Source organism: Cinclus cinclus, chromosome 14, assembly GCF_963662255.1.
Source record: "Cinclus cinclus chromosome 14, bCinCin1.1, whole genome shotgun sequence".
In the NCBI taxonomy this organism is placed as follows: domain Eukaryota; kingdom Metazoa; phylum Chordata; class Aves; order Passeriformes; family Cinclidae; genus Cinclus; species Cinclus cinclus.
The window spans coordinates 16,584,533-16,603,263 of NC_085059.1; the positions used below are offsets into that span (position 1 = coordinate 16,584,533).

The 18,731-nt window shown below is 44.8% G+C and overlaps 1 protein-coding gene across 1 annotated transcript in view; it reads left to right on the forward strand.

Moving 5' to 3' along the window:
- Window positions 1-18,731, forward strand: part of SGCD (sarcoglycan delta) — a 192,042-nt gene that overhangs the window by 54,837 nt on the left and 118,474 nt on the right. The window contains exon 2 of the mRNA XM_062502170.1: window positions 17,513-17,698. Coding sequence (XP_062358154.1) covers window positions 17,513-17,698 — 186 coding nt within the window. The remainder of the gene's footprint in view (window positions 1-17,512; window positions 17,699-18,731) is intronic.

Here is an 18,731-nt window from a genome sequence, read left to right on the forward strand (position 1 = left end):
GGTGACTGTTCCAGACCATGCTCCCAACACGTGTTCCCCCACCTGCTCCCATTCAAGCCTAGGAACTACTTGAGTGATTTAGGTTAAAAGAAAGGCTCAGGCTCTACTGTTGTGCTGCAGGGAGATCAATTTAACCTCCATGTGGCAGGCAGGATGGAGACTCCTGTGCCACCGTGCTAAGCTGCTCCAGATTTGTGTGATGATGACGATGATAAATAGCTGCAGGGGTGAGAGGAGGAAGGAGCCTTTGCTCAGCAGCACTGATGTGCTGAACACAGCCCAGTGCTGCTCCTTCCAGATGCTCTGGAACTGAGAAACAGTTGCTGCAGAATTCACATCTAATCCCACTGCTACAATGCATATTTTGTGACTTAAATATCACATTTCTTAAATACACGTGTATATTTTCACAGATAGTTGAGAGTTAATGCTCTGCATTGATTTCTCTTGTGCTGGTCTCTGCTAAGGTGGGGGGTTACAAAAACACCCAGCCATTGGTTAGAGCCATAGAATCAAAGAATATCCTGAGTTTTATGGGACCCAAGAGGATCACTGAGGTCCAACTTCTGGCCCTGCATAAGACAATCCCAAAAAATTCCATCCCATGTTAGGGAGCAGTGCCCAAACTCTCCTGGAGCTCTGGCAGCCTGGGGGCCGTGCCCATTCCTGGGGAGCCTGGGCAGGGCTCAGCACCTTCTGGGGGAAGAACCTTTCCCAAAATCCAAGCTAACCCTGCCTGGCACAGCTCCAGCCGTTCCCTGGGAGCTGTCCCTGTCACAGGGAGCAGAGCTCAGAGCTGGCCCTCGGGAAGAGCTGCAGTCCCTGGTGAGGTCTGACCCCAGTCTCCTCTTCTCCAAGCTGACCGAACCTGGTGACCTCAGCTGCTTCTCATAGGGCTTTGCCTCTAGACCCTCATCCTTGCATTTGGAAACAGGTTTTGTAGGGAAGGGATTTAATTTTTTCCTTTGCTTGTTTCCTGCTGTTGTGGAGGGGGTTTAGCAGCTTGAGTGTGTCCCTAACCCACAGAAATGGAGAAGGCAGGACAGATTGGGAAAATGAGAATAAGACACAAGGGCACTTAAAAAAGGAAAAAAAATAAAGCAGAAGTCAATACACTTTTTTTTTATTACCAGTTAGTGACTTAATAAACTATAATTGTAGATATATCTGTGAGTGAGGCATTATGTGAAAACTCTTCTACTCTTTGAGAAGCATCCAACATCAACTTTTATCATAACCTGGGGAGAAATTTGGGCAGGTAAAATCCCTCATATTTTTGGAACATCTCTCCTACCTCCCTGATGGCTGCTTTGCCCAAAAACAAAGCCTGGATGAAAGACAAAAAGCACCTCTCTCTCCTTTCCTCTCCTTGCCCTCTCTCCCTTTGTGATTCTTATTGGATAATATCAAGAAATCCAGGAAGGTATTTTTAGCTTGAGGGAACTGAGAATTTAGGGCAGAAATGATGTTGACATTAATCACAGCAGTGATGAAATTCCACTTCAAAATACACGAATGTGGCAAGGTTTTCCCTGTGTCCTACTAATGAAAAGAAGATCCTGTTGCTGCCAAACCACAGGATGTTTTGCTCACACAGAGGAGTCACAAAATGAGCCTCTTATTTTTCTGCCCTGTAGAAATGAGTATTGGATAAGGAGCTTCATTCCATTCCTGTGCTTCTGCAGTGAAGATTTCTCTGCAGCGTGGTGATGGTGGAGGCTGCTGGGGTCATTGTGATCACAAGGAATCCAAGACCATAATTGCAAAGTTATAGGGTAAAGAGATAGTGCCAGGAACAAAATTATATGCTGGCTCTGTGGAGGAAGGGACAGAACTTTGGATTGTCTCTGATGTGCTCTTAAGGGAGCAAGCATTGTTACAGCCATCCTTAGCATGTCTCTGGGGGTCACAGAGAGATTTGGGAGCAGCAGCAGCCCTCTGTGGCATTGCAATGAGGGTTAAACCTCACCAACTGCTGAATCAAATATTTGGAAGTGGAGAACAGACCAAGTGCAGATGGTCTCGGCAACTCTCTTGGATGGTGCAGCCTTTATGGATGCTGTTGAACACACAGGAAATCCTCTTAGCCCAGGCTCCAAAATCTGGTTAGGTATAGGAGAGCACAAGGAATCCTCTCAGAAACTGAGAGGCAATAGCTACAGAAATAAAAGGATTTCCCAATTAAATGGCTTTTTACCCTTTGTGACATCCTGCCAATAACTGAAATAGAGATACTGAGACTGGGAGGCCCCTGAATGTATCTCTGTAGGTAAATCCAGGTCTGGAATTTTTGCACAATGGCCTTTTCATGATCCTTGGAGTACATCTCCTCACCAATATGTCTCTGCCACAGTGAGTTCTCTGACAAACATCATGTGTGATTACTGACACACAAACATGCATTTATTGCTCAAGCCATTGCATCTTTTTTCCTTCCTTCTGACACAATCTCAGTATAGCTTAATTTTCTAATCAATTAGCTTTTTAAACCTTCCCCAGTGTTCTCTGTTGAAACTCAAAATATGAGAGTATGTGTGCATTTGTTTTTGTATCAGCACAATCATTCTTTAATGTGCCACAGCTCCAAGTATCTGCATTCTGTCAGGAGCTGCATTATGAACAGCACGTGCCTTAGCACCTCTTGCAGAATATAAGCAGAGAGAAAGAATTTGCAAAATTTGGCCAAAGATTGCTTACTGTTTTGGTTACCAGATCTGTTGTCTCCATGCTGCTTATTCCAGAGCGGATGTTGTACATCAGGTTTTAGAATCACAGAATGGTTTGGGTGGGGAGGGACCTTTAAAGATCATCTGGGTCAAGCCCCCTGCTATGAGCATGGACATCTTCAACTAAATCAGATTGGTCAAAAACCCTGTCCAAGATGGCCTTGAAAGTTTGCAGGGATCTCTCAGGGCAGCATGTTCTGGTGCCTCACCACCCTCATCTGTAAAAAATGTCTTCAGCTACATCTAGTATGATCTGGATAGTTTTAGCCTGATGGAGAGAGCCATGGGAGGAGGAGGGCATGAGTTCTCCTTTGGAGAGATATTATGGATGAAGGTCTCTGCTGCTCGTCTCAGGAGTCTCCCAGGATCAGGCAGAAGTGTTGCTGTCCAGGATGACACCCCAGAGCTTGTTAAAACAGATGGCTCTGTCCAGGGCTGCTTGACGGACTGACAGGCCGCCTCGTTAGTGTTCTGCAAGAGTCCTGCTAATTGCTTTGAGAAAATACAGATCTGCTGCCTACGGAAATTGTTCTGTGGAGCCAAATTTGGGAGCATCGTGTGGTGTTAAACTTTGTGATATAATAGGATACCTAAGTGTAAGAACAAGCAGAGCTTCTTTCTTCACAGAATAAAAATAGTCTGGGTTGGAAAGGGGAGGACTGTGATGAGCACAGGCTGCTGAACAGCTCTGCCTGACCAGAAACTGCTGTGCATCAAATGAAGGAGTGGCACGTCCATACCCACAAACTCTCCACTATAACATTCATAGCAGAGAAACTGAAATGTTCCCCCAGAAGATGATTATTGCAGGCTGAGGTGATGTTGTGTCATGGTCAGGGCACATATCTAAGCAAAGCTCAGAGAGCAGCTCTGTGCCTTGAACCTAATTTCTGAAAGAGCGAAGGCTGAGGCTGCTCAGATAAGAGTAATGAATTTGGATACTGTTAAGACTTTAATAGAAGAACAATTATTGGCCTTGCCAACTGAATATTTGCTTTTATAGCTGTATGGAATTAATCTTTGCAGTGGGGCTTTTTTTCCCCTTGCATTTCTTGTGCCAGAGGAGTAGAAACCAGGGACATGGCACATCTTTTTGCCCGGTGACACCCATCCTGCTCCCTTGTCATGCTGCAAATGAGGAGACCCTATTGTTTGTAAATGAAGACCTTTATGATTATTGATAAATGACCTCTGGATGGGAAGTATGACACATGCTGGCTGGAAGAACAGGGCTCTGTAATGGTAATATTTCTTGAAATTACAGCCCACGTAGTTTGAGAATTATTCAGGATAATTACATTAATGTTGCCAGAGAAATGAAAAGGAACGCTTTCCATTCTACCTATTAACAAGCTCTGCTGGCCTTAAATGATTTCTGAGAAGAGCCTGAAAATGGCTGAAATCATCAAGATAATTACAAAGCAGCAGTTGGGATAGTGGGGTGGGCTGGGTGAGGTCCTGGCTGTGTCTTTTTTGGCTGACAGGTAAACGCTGCTGCAGCTTTTGTGGGGAAAGGAGCACGGCATAGAGCTTTCAGGTTAGGAACTCTGCGGGCTACAAATGGGCTCAGGGAGTCTGCAGGTTTGGACCATAAGGAGAACAGAGCCTTAGCAGCAGGCTGCTCTCAGGGTAGGTGTTGCACATCAGTGGGTGCACAGGTGAGCATGAGCCTGCTGTTGTTCTGGTGTGCTGGCTACTGCCATCCTTCACCCTCCCTTGCCAGCAGCTCTCCTGAGCCTGTGCAGTGGAAGGTGCCTTTGGTGATGACTTTTTGCCACTTTGATCCTTGTCTCATAGCAGCAGCAGCAGAGATGTGAATGTTTCTGAACTCCAGACCCTGAGCAGCAGCTCTCTGAGTCTGGCCTCTCAAAAGCTCAGTCCTTCTCTTGAACTCATGTTGTGGTTTTGGCCTTGTGCGAGCAACACTGGCTCCTGCCCTGACCTGCTGTTTCCCAGCTCACCTGTAACATTATGGAACCTGGACTTATTGTTGTGTTTCCTTTGATTTGTTTGTGTTATTGTACTGTTTGCTAAGTCTGGGATGAATAGAAGGGAAAGGTTTAGTACTCAGATCTAAGTAACTCAGTGTCATGGGACACAAGATCTCCAGGGTCACCTCTGCTGTTACTGGAGTTTCTCATCTGCATGAAATTTAGAGCAACCTTGGAGCACTTGTCTCTGAGAGCAGCTCTGTGCCTCTTTCTCTTTAGTCTCCAAGAATTAGCAGATCTTGCATCTCATGACTGGTCCTAGATTTATACTTCTTCCTAAAAGGTGGCTATATTTATCTCCTGTGAAGAAACTGGAGCAGTGGGTGAGGATGTAGGGCGATGCAGGTCTGGCTGCTTCCAGCACACAGTCATGTTCAAACACACACATTTCATTTTCTCCCATTTCCTTCTCACTTATTGGACAAGTCCATCTCAGCCCTGTGTGATTACTTGATGACCTGTGTGCCTTCAGCACTCTCAGCACTTAAACAGGGTTTTGCTCCCTGCCATCAAGTCTCACACACACAAGGAAGGGTTGTCTCCCTTCACTGGAGCATTCAACCCCTACAACTACTGCCACTACCTACAAAAGTTTGGGGAACCCCCCTCCTTTTGTCATTACATTGCCCTCCATCCTCTCTGCATGCTCAGGGCTGGCTGAATCCATCAGAAATGCCAATAGCTGCCTTTCCTCAGCTCTCTGCTCCTAAAATAGTTAACTTTCTAATCCATCAGCTCCCTTAATTCTGCATTTAAGGAGATGGAGCTGAAATGAGTCTTGGTTTCTCCCTTTGCACATGGGTACTCGAGAGATCTCTTAAAAGGCTCCAAGGCTGAGGGCGATTTAAAATAATAACTTGGCAGATGATTTCTTTCAGTTGAGACATTTAAAATATTTAAACATTTATATTTATTCTATTGTGATACTTCAAGAGACTTAATGGATTTTAAAAGAAGTCATTTGGAAGGAAAGCTCAAGACAAGGGATTGCTTAATTATTTCAGCTAGTAAAATTTTCATTTTTACTTCTTCCTCCACTCCAGGTGCGCACACACCTGCATTTACATGCTGATTCTTTCTACCTATTTGGTTTACCCTGATTTTTTTAAGAAGGTTTGGGGAATACTTGAACAAGTTCCTGGAAATCTGCACAGCATGAAAATCTCACGTTTCATTTTGTATGCAAATTGTTTGTTAAATGAAATTAATTATAAATATTGATAATTCTACAATAAATACTAAACAAATTTCAGCTGCTTCTAGAAAATGCTGTCAAAAGTCAGGGCAGGTATAAATGGTAGGGAAAGAGCTTTCCTTCCTGTCTTTTGTAGGTCTCTTCATAGTGTAGAAATTCAGGGATCCAGGTGCACAAAATGGAAGTCCCTATGTGTTGCAGTCTCCAGCTGTAAAGATACTGAAGCTTTGAGGGGGGTTAATTTGTTTTCATCTTCCCAAAGAGCTCTAGTAGGTTTTTTTTAATCCTCATAACCCTGCCAGTTCTGAGGAATAATAGCAGTTACACAGATAGTTATGTCGACATCAACTTAAGGTTTATGCTTGCAAGGTTCATATATTTTTGGTCGTGCTGGCACTAATACAAATGATAGCTCAATAACAGAAAAATAGAACAGTCCCTGAGCCACAGTTCTGATGCTTGAAGCATCTTTAAACCCTGCACCCAAATGAGAAAGAGATAAAAACAACCTACTCAAAGTGGCTTAGCTTGAAGGAGCATTTTATGTGTTACTTGATGACAAAATAGCGAGGCATTAATGCAGTTTACAGTAAGACACCCCTGAAGTTATCAGTGAGGTTGGTGTGATGTCTGACAGATTTAATGTAAATATTTATAGACTTGGCCTACTAATTATGCCAGTGGAAAAAATGCAGTATTAATGCTGTCACCTCCCCATGTCTCTACCTGCCAGCATGCTGCTAGCTCACATAAATATTCTGAAAATAGAAAGTACATCACATAAACAGAAGAGATCATTTAGATTTTTTAATAAGGGATTAAGTTATCTCCAGCAGTGGTTTCCAGCCTGTGGTCCAAAGACATATGGGAGGCCTGGGGACTATTCCCAAGGGAAAAATGACAAGCAAAGAGAGGGTTTTGTAAAGTATGTAGGACTCTCTCTCTGTGAAATGATTACAGGGCATGCACCACCTTTGTCAAATATTCAGGGGTCCACAAGTGAGGAAAAAATTGAACCCCACTGATTTACCATATTTATGTAAGGAAGTGAGTAATCTCAAAGCACTGTACTGCCATGTTTTAAATGATTGAACTAATGCTCCTGCCAGAGACAGTCTGCCATAAAAAGTCCTGGACCACAAAGCACTAAAGCATGTGCTTAAGTCAAAACACACGGCAGTCCACTGGAGTTACTGCCTGTCCCATCCATAACTGGTTTGCTGAATAAAGACCATGGGGAAATTTAAGACAGAAGGCACAGACTGCTATCATCTTGCAAACAGCTCTGCAGATGCCCGATTGTCTTGTACAACTGAAAATCTAATTATGTGAGTCTGCAGTTCATATTTTTCTGTTTCAGCTTGTTTATACCAAGAGACTCTGAAGGTTTTCGGCGCCTTTGGTTGCAGCTGTTGCTGGTTGCCAACCCAAAGAGTATGATCATGGCTGTGGCAGCTCCTTGAGGAGACTCTCAGCTGCACAGACAGTTCTTCTGATATGTGATCCACAAGCCTGTGGTTTCTGCTCTGGCACAAACTGACTCCTCACAAGCTGTACAAATAGATGTGAAATGCTATCACCAGTGGTTCTGTGCGTGCTCGCCTTTTGTTTGAAACTCTTGTTGACTGAGGCAGGATGACCGTGTGGTTTCATGCTGTGCTGTTTTCTGCAAAACAGCATCATATTCTGGATCCACCCCTGATACCTTGGAGTGGCTACCTAGAACAGAGGGTAGACAAGATTAAGAAAATAGAAGTGGATATTTATTAAAAGCCTTCAACAGGTACACCTTGGTTAGTCAAAAGCCTCTGAGAGGAGCTTCACCCAGGATGGACGATGGTCACGAGTTTTTTATACAGTTACAAGTTTGGTCCATTTACATATCAGGGGTTAATCCTCAATTACAGCTTCAGTTAATTAAGTCATATATCCCCAGGTTTGCTCCCCCCCACCCCCAACTCACTTTTGTTTATAAGTTTTGAGGCCTGAGACACTAAGGTGAGTTTCAGGCCTAGAGAAGAATTGTTTTGTCTGAATATAATGGGAGAACAGTATCTGACAGGCTATGCAGTTTTAGAGTTATACAATAAAGCAGTGCAGCATCTGAAAAATATAAAAGCTAAATCCTCAGGCATCATGCCCACTGATTTCAGCTTGGAGGGCTGGTCCAGGCTGCCCACATCTGGCCTGTGCATGTGGGCAGTATTGCTGACCCATGTGTGGCTCTGTGCAGGGAGAAGGAAACCATTTTGGTAGCAGAGTGAAATGCAGGTGAGAGCCACGCATGGTGTGGCCACAGCAGCTCTCACAGCAGCTTGGATGGGTGAGCTGCACGCTTTCCATGGGGGCATCCCACGTGGATTTTGTAAGATCTCACTGCTGATGGGTGAAAGGCAGATCTCACATTCCTGTGGGTGAATGAGTCCTTGCCATGGATTGAAGGCACAGCCCATAGAAGGCAGCAGGCTTCCTTTGCCTTCCAGGAGTGCCGGATCAGAGCTCTCTTTACTTCTAACCACCGCTGCCTTTATCCCTTGTAAACACTTCACCTGCCCACCACACCTCTGCAAACCAAGAACAGAATAACCCCAGAGAAGTGGAGTGCACCATTTGAAAAGGAGCACTGGGAGAGGAAAATCTCTCTCTCTCTTTAAACTGTCTCTTTTCTATATTGTTACCTTGACAACTCTGCTGCTGGTTTTCATCTTTGGTGGGACTTATCCGTGGTGGAATAAGGGGACATCCATGTGTGTTTCCACATCTACTCCAGCTCTGCTTCACAGGCACATGCCAGGCACAGGGCATCCTGAGCTGCAGAATCCACGGTTGCTGCCTTGACCCATGGTGCTGCCTGGAAATGATTACAGATATTAAGAACTGGGACCCATTCTGATTAAAGGTATAACAGCCTATCTTCTATTTCTTTTCGTTAAGCCAACACCAGAACGGTGTTAATGCTCTTTAAAAACGAGATGCAAGGTGCTTAAAATATTTTGGGTTGTAAAGGTTAGGACAGCTGGAAAGCAGAGAGGGATGAAAGTACTCAAAAATAGTTGTAATATTTTTAGTTTAAGCAGATACAGGAGTATGTGTCAAGATTAGGATACAGTTCTGATGTGCTGAACTGTGTCTAGAGATGCTAAAAATACGCTTTCTTTTCTCACAGTTTTAGAAGAGACAGAGGCAAAGGTAAGGGGAGAGTAGTGGTGAACTGAAATTTTAATTCCTGTGCTTCCTTGCTTGTTGGGGTTTGGCAAAGCTGGCTGTTCACCTGGGTGCCTGTGACCCACTGACACAGGCAAAGCACATGAGGCAGGGTGAGGTGTTATCAGTGGGAACGGGATCCCTCCCACCCCATTTTCCTTCTCCAAAGAAAATCTCCACCAACATAATCCCTTTACTCCTTCGAACCGAAATGGCAGCAAAGGCAAGGCAGGCAGGCTCCGGGGCTGGGCGCGGACGGGGGTGTCTGTGTCTGAATGTGTGCAGGGAGAAGGGGGCTTTTAATGCAAAACACATGTGTTTTCAATTGCTCGCTGGAGACAGCCCAGTAGCTGTAACTTGGCCTGACAAAGCCTTATTGAAGTACAGACAGTGTGGTTTCAAAGCAGTTAGAAAAAGAAGGGGAATGCTGTTCAGGAAATTCTTCAGGCATGGGCAGGGACTTGGCTGCAGTTCTGCTGTTGGAAAATCTGACAGGGGCAGCTCATGAGCACAGGCCAGGCCTCGTGCTGCTCCCAACGCTGAGCTGCATCTTCCCCAGGCTGCTGCACCCTCCAGGCGTTCATCCATCGCCAAGGGAGAGGTAAGAGCTGCCCTGCTCCGTCCTGCCACCGCCACGCGATTTGCCTCCCTCTGCGCCTCAGCAAAGGGGCTTCTTGCTTTCAAACTGCTGCTTAGAGAAAAAAAAAAAATAGTCAAGAATGGGAAGTTGTGGCTTATTTGCGAAGGGTTGGGAGCAGTCTGGGGCTGGGTGGTGGTTTCTGGCTAAATTTGTGTCGATAGTAAAGCTGCAGGCAAAGCAACGCCCGCGCCGCGTCTCTGGCTGAGGGAATGCTGCACCCAAATAGTCCCCAGCTTTATCATTTTGGGGAGTAAGTTTGTGTATAACCTGAAGCTACTGAAAGGTTGGCTCTGGACCATGTGTCACTCAGATATTTGGATGAAAAATGCAACTCAGTCACAGTAAATACATTTATAAGTGCATTGTATTGTAGTTGTTTAATGAGTTGAAAGCATGTTTGTCTGGGGGTTGTTTGCCAATTCCTGGTACAGTGAGCTTGTGAAGAGAGGCAGCAACTCAGTAATAATCATTGCCTTGTGATTTGTCTGTGTATTTTTTTCCTGTATTTTATAAAGCACAAGCAAACTGCAACAGACAGCACGGTCAGAAGCCACGTAGAGAAGATTAGAAGGGAAAACATTAATTTAGGGGCTGTTCACTCTGCAACTTCTCTTCCGATTTGCGTTTTTTTCCCCAAATAACTGAAGAAACATTTATGATGAAAAGCTTGCTCTCTCTTTAAGGACCTGCCAGATTTAGGCAATGTTCTCTCATCCTTTTAGTTGCAGCATTAAAGCTTGTCTTGCCTTTGCAGAGCTATCAGCACCTTATATGGCAGGCTTGGGCTCGGGATTCGGGAACGCGCGTTCGTCAAGGGATGGAGGTGTCAGGAGGAGTCCTCCTTGTGCCGCCTCACAAACTTCCTCTGCCACTGCCTCTGCCTTGGATTTCCAGAGCAGTGTTATTTGATGTGTTGAAAATGCTTTTTAGCTGTGTTTTATGGTGTATTTTTTTTTTCTTTTCAACAAGGAATGAATTCAGGGTATCAAATTATACAGTGGGACAGCGCTGAGAATCTCTGACTGGTTCACAGGAGCAGACAGACGGTTTGCTTTGCCTGCTTCCAGCAGGGCTCAAACAGTCCCTCATTTTGGGAACCCAAAATTTCAGGGACAAGGGGAGCTTCCCCACCAAAGGGCAACAGTTCCAGAATGTGGCAGGACCAGAGCTTTCTCCCAGTAAAGCTGCTGAAGAGTGTTAAGTTTGTTTGAGCCAAGTGAAGACTCTGGGTTTGGAGTGTGGGATGGCCATCCTACAGGAGACATGGATGTACTGTGGCTTCCTGGTGGCTGATGGGGGCAAGGGGGAGGCATATGAGGGAAATGAAGAGGCTTGATAGGCTCGAAATTTGCTTTGCATAGAGTACACTTGCAGTGAAAAAGCTGTGTTAAATGAAGGTTTTGTATGATCTGGAACTTCTTGAGCCTTCACAGACTGCCATCCTACCCTGCAGACTTGGAGCAGACTCCTGCAGACTTGGAGATCTATTGCTTTTCTCAGCAGCTGTTAGTTTAGGCAACCAGTCAGCCTATTATCTTCTTCACTGCTAGTTATAAGCTTATTTTAAAGAAACTAAATAAAATTCAAGTTCCTGCCTCTGATCATGGCAGCATCCCACCTCCCAAATCTGCTTGTCAGCATTGAAGAGCCAGAGATATAAAGAGGCTGGAATGTGTCCATCTTAGCCAGCAGCAGCCAGGGCCGTGGGAGCTGGTGTTTCCTCCCTAACTTCTGCAGCTCCTCCTGAGCCTCCTCAGTGGCCTTTGTGCAGCTCCACCTGGGTCAAACATTCAGGCTTTGAATCCAGGAGGACTGGAGAATGTGTGCATGTGTGGGCAGAGTGGAGAGAGCCTCTTGATTTTGGAAGCAGGTAGACAGGAGAGCCATTAGCACACCCTAATGTGCGTTTCCCTTCTCCTGGTCCTTCCGAGCAGCAAACCAGAAAGAGTGAGTCTGTGCAAAAGAGCAAATGGATTAGCACAGAGGGCACATCATGTGGAGGGAAGATGGAAGATGCAGCAGAACAAGTTTTAACTTGTGTGAGCTGGATCACTGCAGAGACTGCACTCTGGATCCTGGCACATGCTCAAGCCCACAGTTCTCAATTTGTGCCGAGCTGGTTGGGTTCCAGCCATATAAATCCGTATTACGATCCTGCTTTGTTCATTCCTACGAGCCATACCTCTTTTCTTGGTGCTGTGGGGCGAGAGCGTGTTGGGGCAGGAGTCTGCAAAGTGTCACCTCCTGTGGCTTCCTTTCTGATTCGAGCTCAGTTGATTATATCCCTCTTGCTGTTCCCACAGCCTCCTGCAGTCACACCTGCTGCTGGCTATTTTGGTGTAGTTCTCACATTTGCGCATCCTGCTTTGAGACCCTGGTGGGAAAGAGCTTTTCTAAACTTGGCACCGATGGACAGAGGCTTGTGAGTGCTTCACATCATCCGAGTGGTGCAAAGGAAGCAGCGTGTGAATGCAGCAAAGCTGGTGTGGTGTTTGCATGCAGCGTGAATTTATTGCCACAAATCGTGGGGCATTTTGTGAAAGACATTCTCTGTTGACTAGCTTGATACATAAAAGGGCTCACTGCTGAGACTCGTTATTCCTTGCTGGCTTTCCATTTTCTTAATTCTGAAAAAAAGGTATTGAGACAAGCTGGCTATCAAGTAAAAAGTGTAAGATTTAGAAGAGACTGTCACAAATAAGAAAGCAGATGCGTTTCTGCCCTTCTCAGAGAAAAGAAGCAATAGTGACATCACATTGCTCACGGATCCTTGCAGCATAATAAAATAACACTTTTGGCTTAGGAAATACAACTCAGAGATGGAGCTGCCTGTTACTTTGGTTTGTTCTGGCAAATTCTAATACCTTTAGAGTGAGTTTTACTGTGAGTGCTCTTTGAATGCAGAGAAGGGACAGGACAAGTCCCATTGTTCAGCTTTTGGTTGAGTCCATCTGCTCCAAGCTATTGGTTTATAAACTGAGGTTCTTGCAGTGCACTTATCTTCCAGCCCATTTGTTGTTGAGCCCAAACAGCTCGGGAAATTCCGAGAGCTTTCAAGATGTTAAAGGTGAGGCGTAGCCTGGAGCATTGAGGGATCTGAATGAGATGCTTTACCAGGAGATGAATCCCCAAGGTCTTCCCAGCTGCCTGTGCTGAGTCCAACTTCCACAAGATGCAAGAGGAAAGAGAGGTGTTTGCCACTGGAGTGGGCAGAGTGTGTCCAGGTGGAGTACACATCAAAAAAAGCTTGTTGACATGCTTAATGTTTGCCAGAATGTTTGACTAACACTACTTGTGGTGAACCCCACTGAAAGAGACTACTCACAAAAGAAAAGAACTTTCCTTAGGATGTTTTCCTTCTACTTTCTGTTGCTCTGCCCATGTATCACACAGCAGTGATACCTGAGAAATGGGCATTGAGTGCTGATGGTGTTCCCAACTCATGGAAGAACTGCTCCTCGTATGGAGGAGCATATTTCTGTTGACAGAAATAGAGGGGGGGCAAGCAGAGAGCAAACATTTCAGCTTTGGGGGCACCAATGACAGTCACAGAGGCCAAGTTCATGGTTTGGATGGAGAAAAGTGCTATGAGATTTAATTATCCCAGCAAGTATTTCATCCTGTGGGCTGGTCCCCAGTACTCAGCCCTTGCTGGCCATGCTGCAAGTAAGAAGTCATTTTCCAGAGCCTGATCCTTTTTATAGAGACCCAGGTTGTAGTCTGACCCAAGTGAAGGGCCATAAATCAATTTTGGGTCATGCTGCTGGTGGATTAATGGACCTGGGGGTGTCAAACTTGAGAGAGTTTTATGGGAACCAGAGACACAAAATGTCTTATTGATAGATGGCTCAAAAAACTCTTCTTCACACCAGGTTTTGTTCTCAGTCACACTCCAGAAATGTCTGTTCTTTTGAACCTGGTGGATACTGTGCACTTAAAAGACAGAGAAATTAAAGAGGATGAATCTGCAGAGCATTTACAGCTAGTGAATACAAGTACAATGCCTTCCAGTGATACGGCAGAGAGCACCTCTGAAGGTTTTTAGGTCTTTTTTCCCCCTCATTTCAGCCCAGAAGAAAAGGTTTTTGTTTCAGAAAACAAAGAGAAAGAGAAGAGGATGTTGGTGATATGGACACAAAGAGAGGGCAGATGTGGGAGATGTAGGTCCAAGACCTGAGGGAATTTGAACCCCTCTCTCATCTCTGGAACCGTGTTCCCATCTCCGTGCTTCAGGTCAGCCTGAGGTCAGATGCTCCTGGTTTTTCTGATGAGGCTGTTACACCTCAGCTGTAGGCAGGCAGGCTGGGAGGGGAGATGCTGCCTTGGCTGTGCACATCTAAGGGCTGTTCCTGCTGCAGTGAGCTGATTCCATGAGCTCCAGGACATTTCCAGCAGCAAATTTCAGTAGGCCCCATAAGACAGAAGCTGCCTTCCCAGATTGCACCCTCTTGCAGCTTGAAATTGTTCTGTTACTAAACATACATCCTTCAAGTGCTGATCAAAGAAACCCCCACGGCAGAGAAACATTATTGATTCCTTATGTAATACCTCACTCTACTCATGGCTCTCACTGAGCCCACAAAGGCAGCGTGGCCAGGAATGTTTCAGTGCCTGTGTTTATGTGGGAAAGGTGTTAATTCATGCACCTAAAACACTTTTCTGCCTGGGGAATTGTTAATGCGGGTTACACACCCTGAGTGGAACTTGGTGCCAAGAAGGACTTGGTGGAAGGAGGGGGAGAGGCATGGAGCGAAGATTTGCCCTAACTGGTGGGGTCTGGTGTGAATTTTGGGAGCTCAGAGCCAGTTCTGCTTTCTGCTGCCTTTCAGCTGAGCCTGGTTTCGTCTCTGCTGAAGGAAAGTGCTGAAGCTTCTTTGCAGAAGCACCCTGAGAGCAGCCTGTGTGGATCAGCAGGCAGGGCGACAGGGCTCTTCCAGTGGTCTTAAAAAAACAAATAAATCTTTCTTGTCAAGGGCCGCATCTCAAAGGTATGCTAAAGCAAAAGGATGAATAGCTTTTCTAAGTGGACTGGATTTTGTTTCAGGCCCTATTTGCAGTGTTGGTGTATATAAGGACTCAGTGTACAGCTTTTGTGCAAAACTTAATACTTCTTTTGTGCAGAACCAAGAAGTCCTTGGTGAAATGCCCACATTCCAGGCTGTATTTTTTGTAGTCGTAGTCATGTTGTATGTGGCTAAATAGTGAAGATTTGGCTGCTGCATTGTTTTTCTGTTGTGGATGAGATTGTTCATGCAGTGGTGGCAATCCAGTGTTATGCACGTGTGTCTTTAAGACCTCTCAGGTCAGGCAGACACTTTAAAGTTTGACCTTTGGAATGCAGGCTTCTTTCCCAGTTTCTGTTATTTGTTTCAGTGCATCTTTTCTCCACTGTTATAGAATTAAGTGTTGGTTCCTAATATTTTCCTGAAAAAGAAATGAAAAATCCTATTAAGCTGCAGCAGTCTGAAGTCCTAGTTCAGTAATTGAAAGGAGGGAGGCGTCACCAGCGAATGCAGCCACTGGATATTCTTTTAAAGCAGTACTTTTTGTCCAGTACCTTAATTCTTTTTAATGTTTGAATCAGGAAAACTTGCTAAAATGTAAATTATGACTAGCACACTTCTCCCTCCCACACCCTACAGATTATTGATAGTGGATATAGCTGGTCCCATAGGTAGCAGCCTTGAAGACTTTCTTATTTTGTTCATCTGTTTAACACACCTCAGCACTCTCTGTCCATCATCCTGTCTTCTCTCCCTGAAGAACTACAGACATGAGCAATTTTTTGGTAGTATTTACAGTTTCGGGGGGAACACTAGCTGAAAACCAAATATTGCTTAAGTGTGGCTGTGTGAGAGTCTGCATAGAAAGAATATGATATCTACCATTGCCATGTTATTTTCTTGTTATGAATTTGTACTGTATTACTAAGTCTTGCTCGTCACACATGTTAGAGTACTTGAGTTGCTCTACCTCTGTTAGGGCAGCTGTGAGTTAAATATTTTATCAGAACTAGAGAAATTCTCAAAACCAGGCTACTGTATGGATGTGAGTTGCTCTTTGTGGTTGTGCTCTGTTGCTATAAATTCTTTTGATGTTTGTAAAGTTTTGCCCCAGCTGGATATGTTATTTTCTCCATCCTAGAAACTGCAAGTAAAGAAAAAAAGCAGTGAGAGCAGCAAAGAGATATAGCAAATAAACAAGTTTTGCAATAAAGGGGTATTTTTATCTGGGTATTTTATATTGTTTCTCCTTGGTCAAACCTCTTCCATGGTTTGCAATGCAATTTATTCATTTTTCTCCAAGGGAGAGGCTGCATTTAATATGTGCTCTCCAGGATACTCTGTTAAAATATTAGGCAATAAAATCCTTGACTGTACAGTAGTTGCAGTTATAATTTCCCCCAGGTGGTGGAAACTCTGTAATTTATTGTTGTTCAAGTTTGTATGGATTGGTGTGGTTGTGGCAGTGGAAAAAGATCTGCTTTGCTCCGTGTGTTTGTTGGTGTCCCAGCTCCCCTCCCTGAGCAGCATCTCATTCCTAAAACTGCCTCATTCCAGACTTGCAGATCACACTCCCACAGGGGAGCTTGCACTGTTCCCTCCTGGGATGTAAATTTTGTAATTCGCTGCATGCAAACACCAGTGCCAGCAACTCTGAGGAGCACACTCGTGGTGTTGAAGCCGTAGTGCAAGAACATGTTTGGTGGCTTCTTACCTGTCTAGAGTCTAAAATGCAAAACATTCAGCAACTGCTGTTACTAGAGACGATCTCCTCAGCCTGTGCATCAAAATAAGCTTAAAACACAAGAAATGATCCCTGGGGAAGCCTTCAGAAGTGGCTGTCCTCAACCTGAATATGGAGGGTGAAAACTTCCCTTCCCTTCCCTTCCCTTCCCTTCCCTTCCCTTCCCTTCCCTTCCCTTCCCTTCCCTTCCCTTCCCTTCCCTTCCCTTCCCTTCCCTTCCCTTCCCTTCCCTTCCCTTCCCTTCCCTTCCCTTCCCTTCCCTTCCCTTCCCTTCCCTTCCCTTCCCTTCCCTTCCCTTCCCTTCCCTTCCCTTCCCTTCCCTTCCCTTCCCTTCCCTTCCCTTCCCTTCCCTTCCCTTCCCTTCCCTTCCCTTCCCTTCCCTTCCCTTCCCTTCCCTTCCCTTCCCTGGCACACTTGCTTGGGGATAAATTCTAGGGACGTGGCAGCTGGAGAGCTTTGCTTCTGCTTTACGTTTTTAGGCAAGATTGGGGTGTAGGAAGGGGAAAGGCAGAAATTTCCCCTTTGCCTTTTTTGTCTTTGGTTGGAAGGAATGATTTTGCTTGAGATGATCTTTTCTTTTTTTAAATGAAACCTCTGAGAAGTCATATTGCATCTTCCAAACAAACTGCTGAACTCAACTGCTTTTACCAAATGCATGCAAAATTTTCCCCTCAGGATCCTTAGAGGCCCTGGAGTGCCTGCCTTGCAAAACCTGGGGCAGTGAACAGAGTCACTCCAGAGTGATTTTCATAGGATACCTTCACACAGCATACTTAAGTGTATTTATAAGTACATTCTTACACATTTAACACATCAGATTCTCTTTTGGTCCATTACTGAGCACTCCAAGCAGAAGGAAAAATAATCAAGGTATCCAAATAGCTGCTGCCCAGCTGGTAAACTCTGAAAAAAACCCAAACCCTCCAAGAGGCACAGACAGAAGCACTTTTTATCAGTGGCTTTCTCCTGCCCTTGAATACACGTGGTTAACTCTTTGTGTTCATTCCAGATGCCTCAGGAACAGTACCCACACCGGAGCACCATGCAGACCTCGGAAGGACCCCAGGTATACAAAGTGGGGATTTATGGCTGGAGGAAGAGGTGCCTCTATTTCTTTGTGCTGCTCCTAATGATTTTAATCCTGGTGAACCTTGCTATGACCATCTGGATTCTGAAGGTTATGAACTTCACAATTGTAAGTAGGGGTTACTTGGAAGGTCTGGGGCAGATGAGGGAGGGTGCTGGTCTGTCCTCTGAGCATGACTTCAGATACAGCTTCAATAATGGGGTGTTTCATTGCCATGGACAGTCCTTTTATAGAGAGGAACAAATTTACACAATGATCCTCTCTTTCTGCTGGATATTGCCAAGCTGAGGAATCAGCTCAGCACTGCAAGTCATTTTCCTTTTATCTGCTGTATATGTATATATACTCTGTTTATCTAAACAATATACACCACCCATGCCCAATTTTCAATTATCTAAGTGTTTTAAAATTAATGAAATTGCCAATTTTGAACTTGGATATGGAATGAGTTTGAGCCTTTCTCTTAGACTTTTTCTGCTTTTCTCCATGAAGAAAGAAGACCAGGAAGACAGGATTCTTGATTTGATTTTTTTTCTTTGGGAAAATTTATGTTGTTCTATAATGATGTAGTTCTGGAAGCTTCATGAAATCAAATAAAATTTACAGGATATCTTCCTGGCTGTGGTCCTTATGTGGGGCATGTCCTTATCCCTGTATTGCTGTGCTTGGTGCACATCAGTCCTGGAGCAGCTGTCCCTTGCTGCACAGACTCCCTGGCAAGGGTTAGCTTTCCACTTCCAGGGCTTGTGAGCCTTTATATATGGCAGATCCTTGTTTTTCACTAGCTAATTTGACCAGGGAAAGTGAAAATGAAGTTATCAGTCACCTCTTCTTCAAAGTTGTCATTGCCTCCATGTTCAGATGAGATTATTCTTTTTGAGATTGTTTGAGTCTTCAGGAGAAGCCAAGTCTGAGGCTTTAATCCTGGTTTTACTTCCTGAGGGAGCTGTAAAGCTACACTTCCCTAGACATCTTCCAAGGACCTTCCCAGCCAAGCTCTGATATGAGCAGCGTGTCTGAAGTCTTTTTGGCATTTCTCTCTCTGCTTTCTGTCTTGTGCAGTCCCAAACAGCTGTGGCCAACATTATGCCATTAATGGGCCATGAGAAGTTGAATAAACAATCTCTGGCTTCCTGTACTG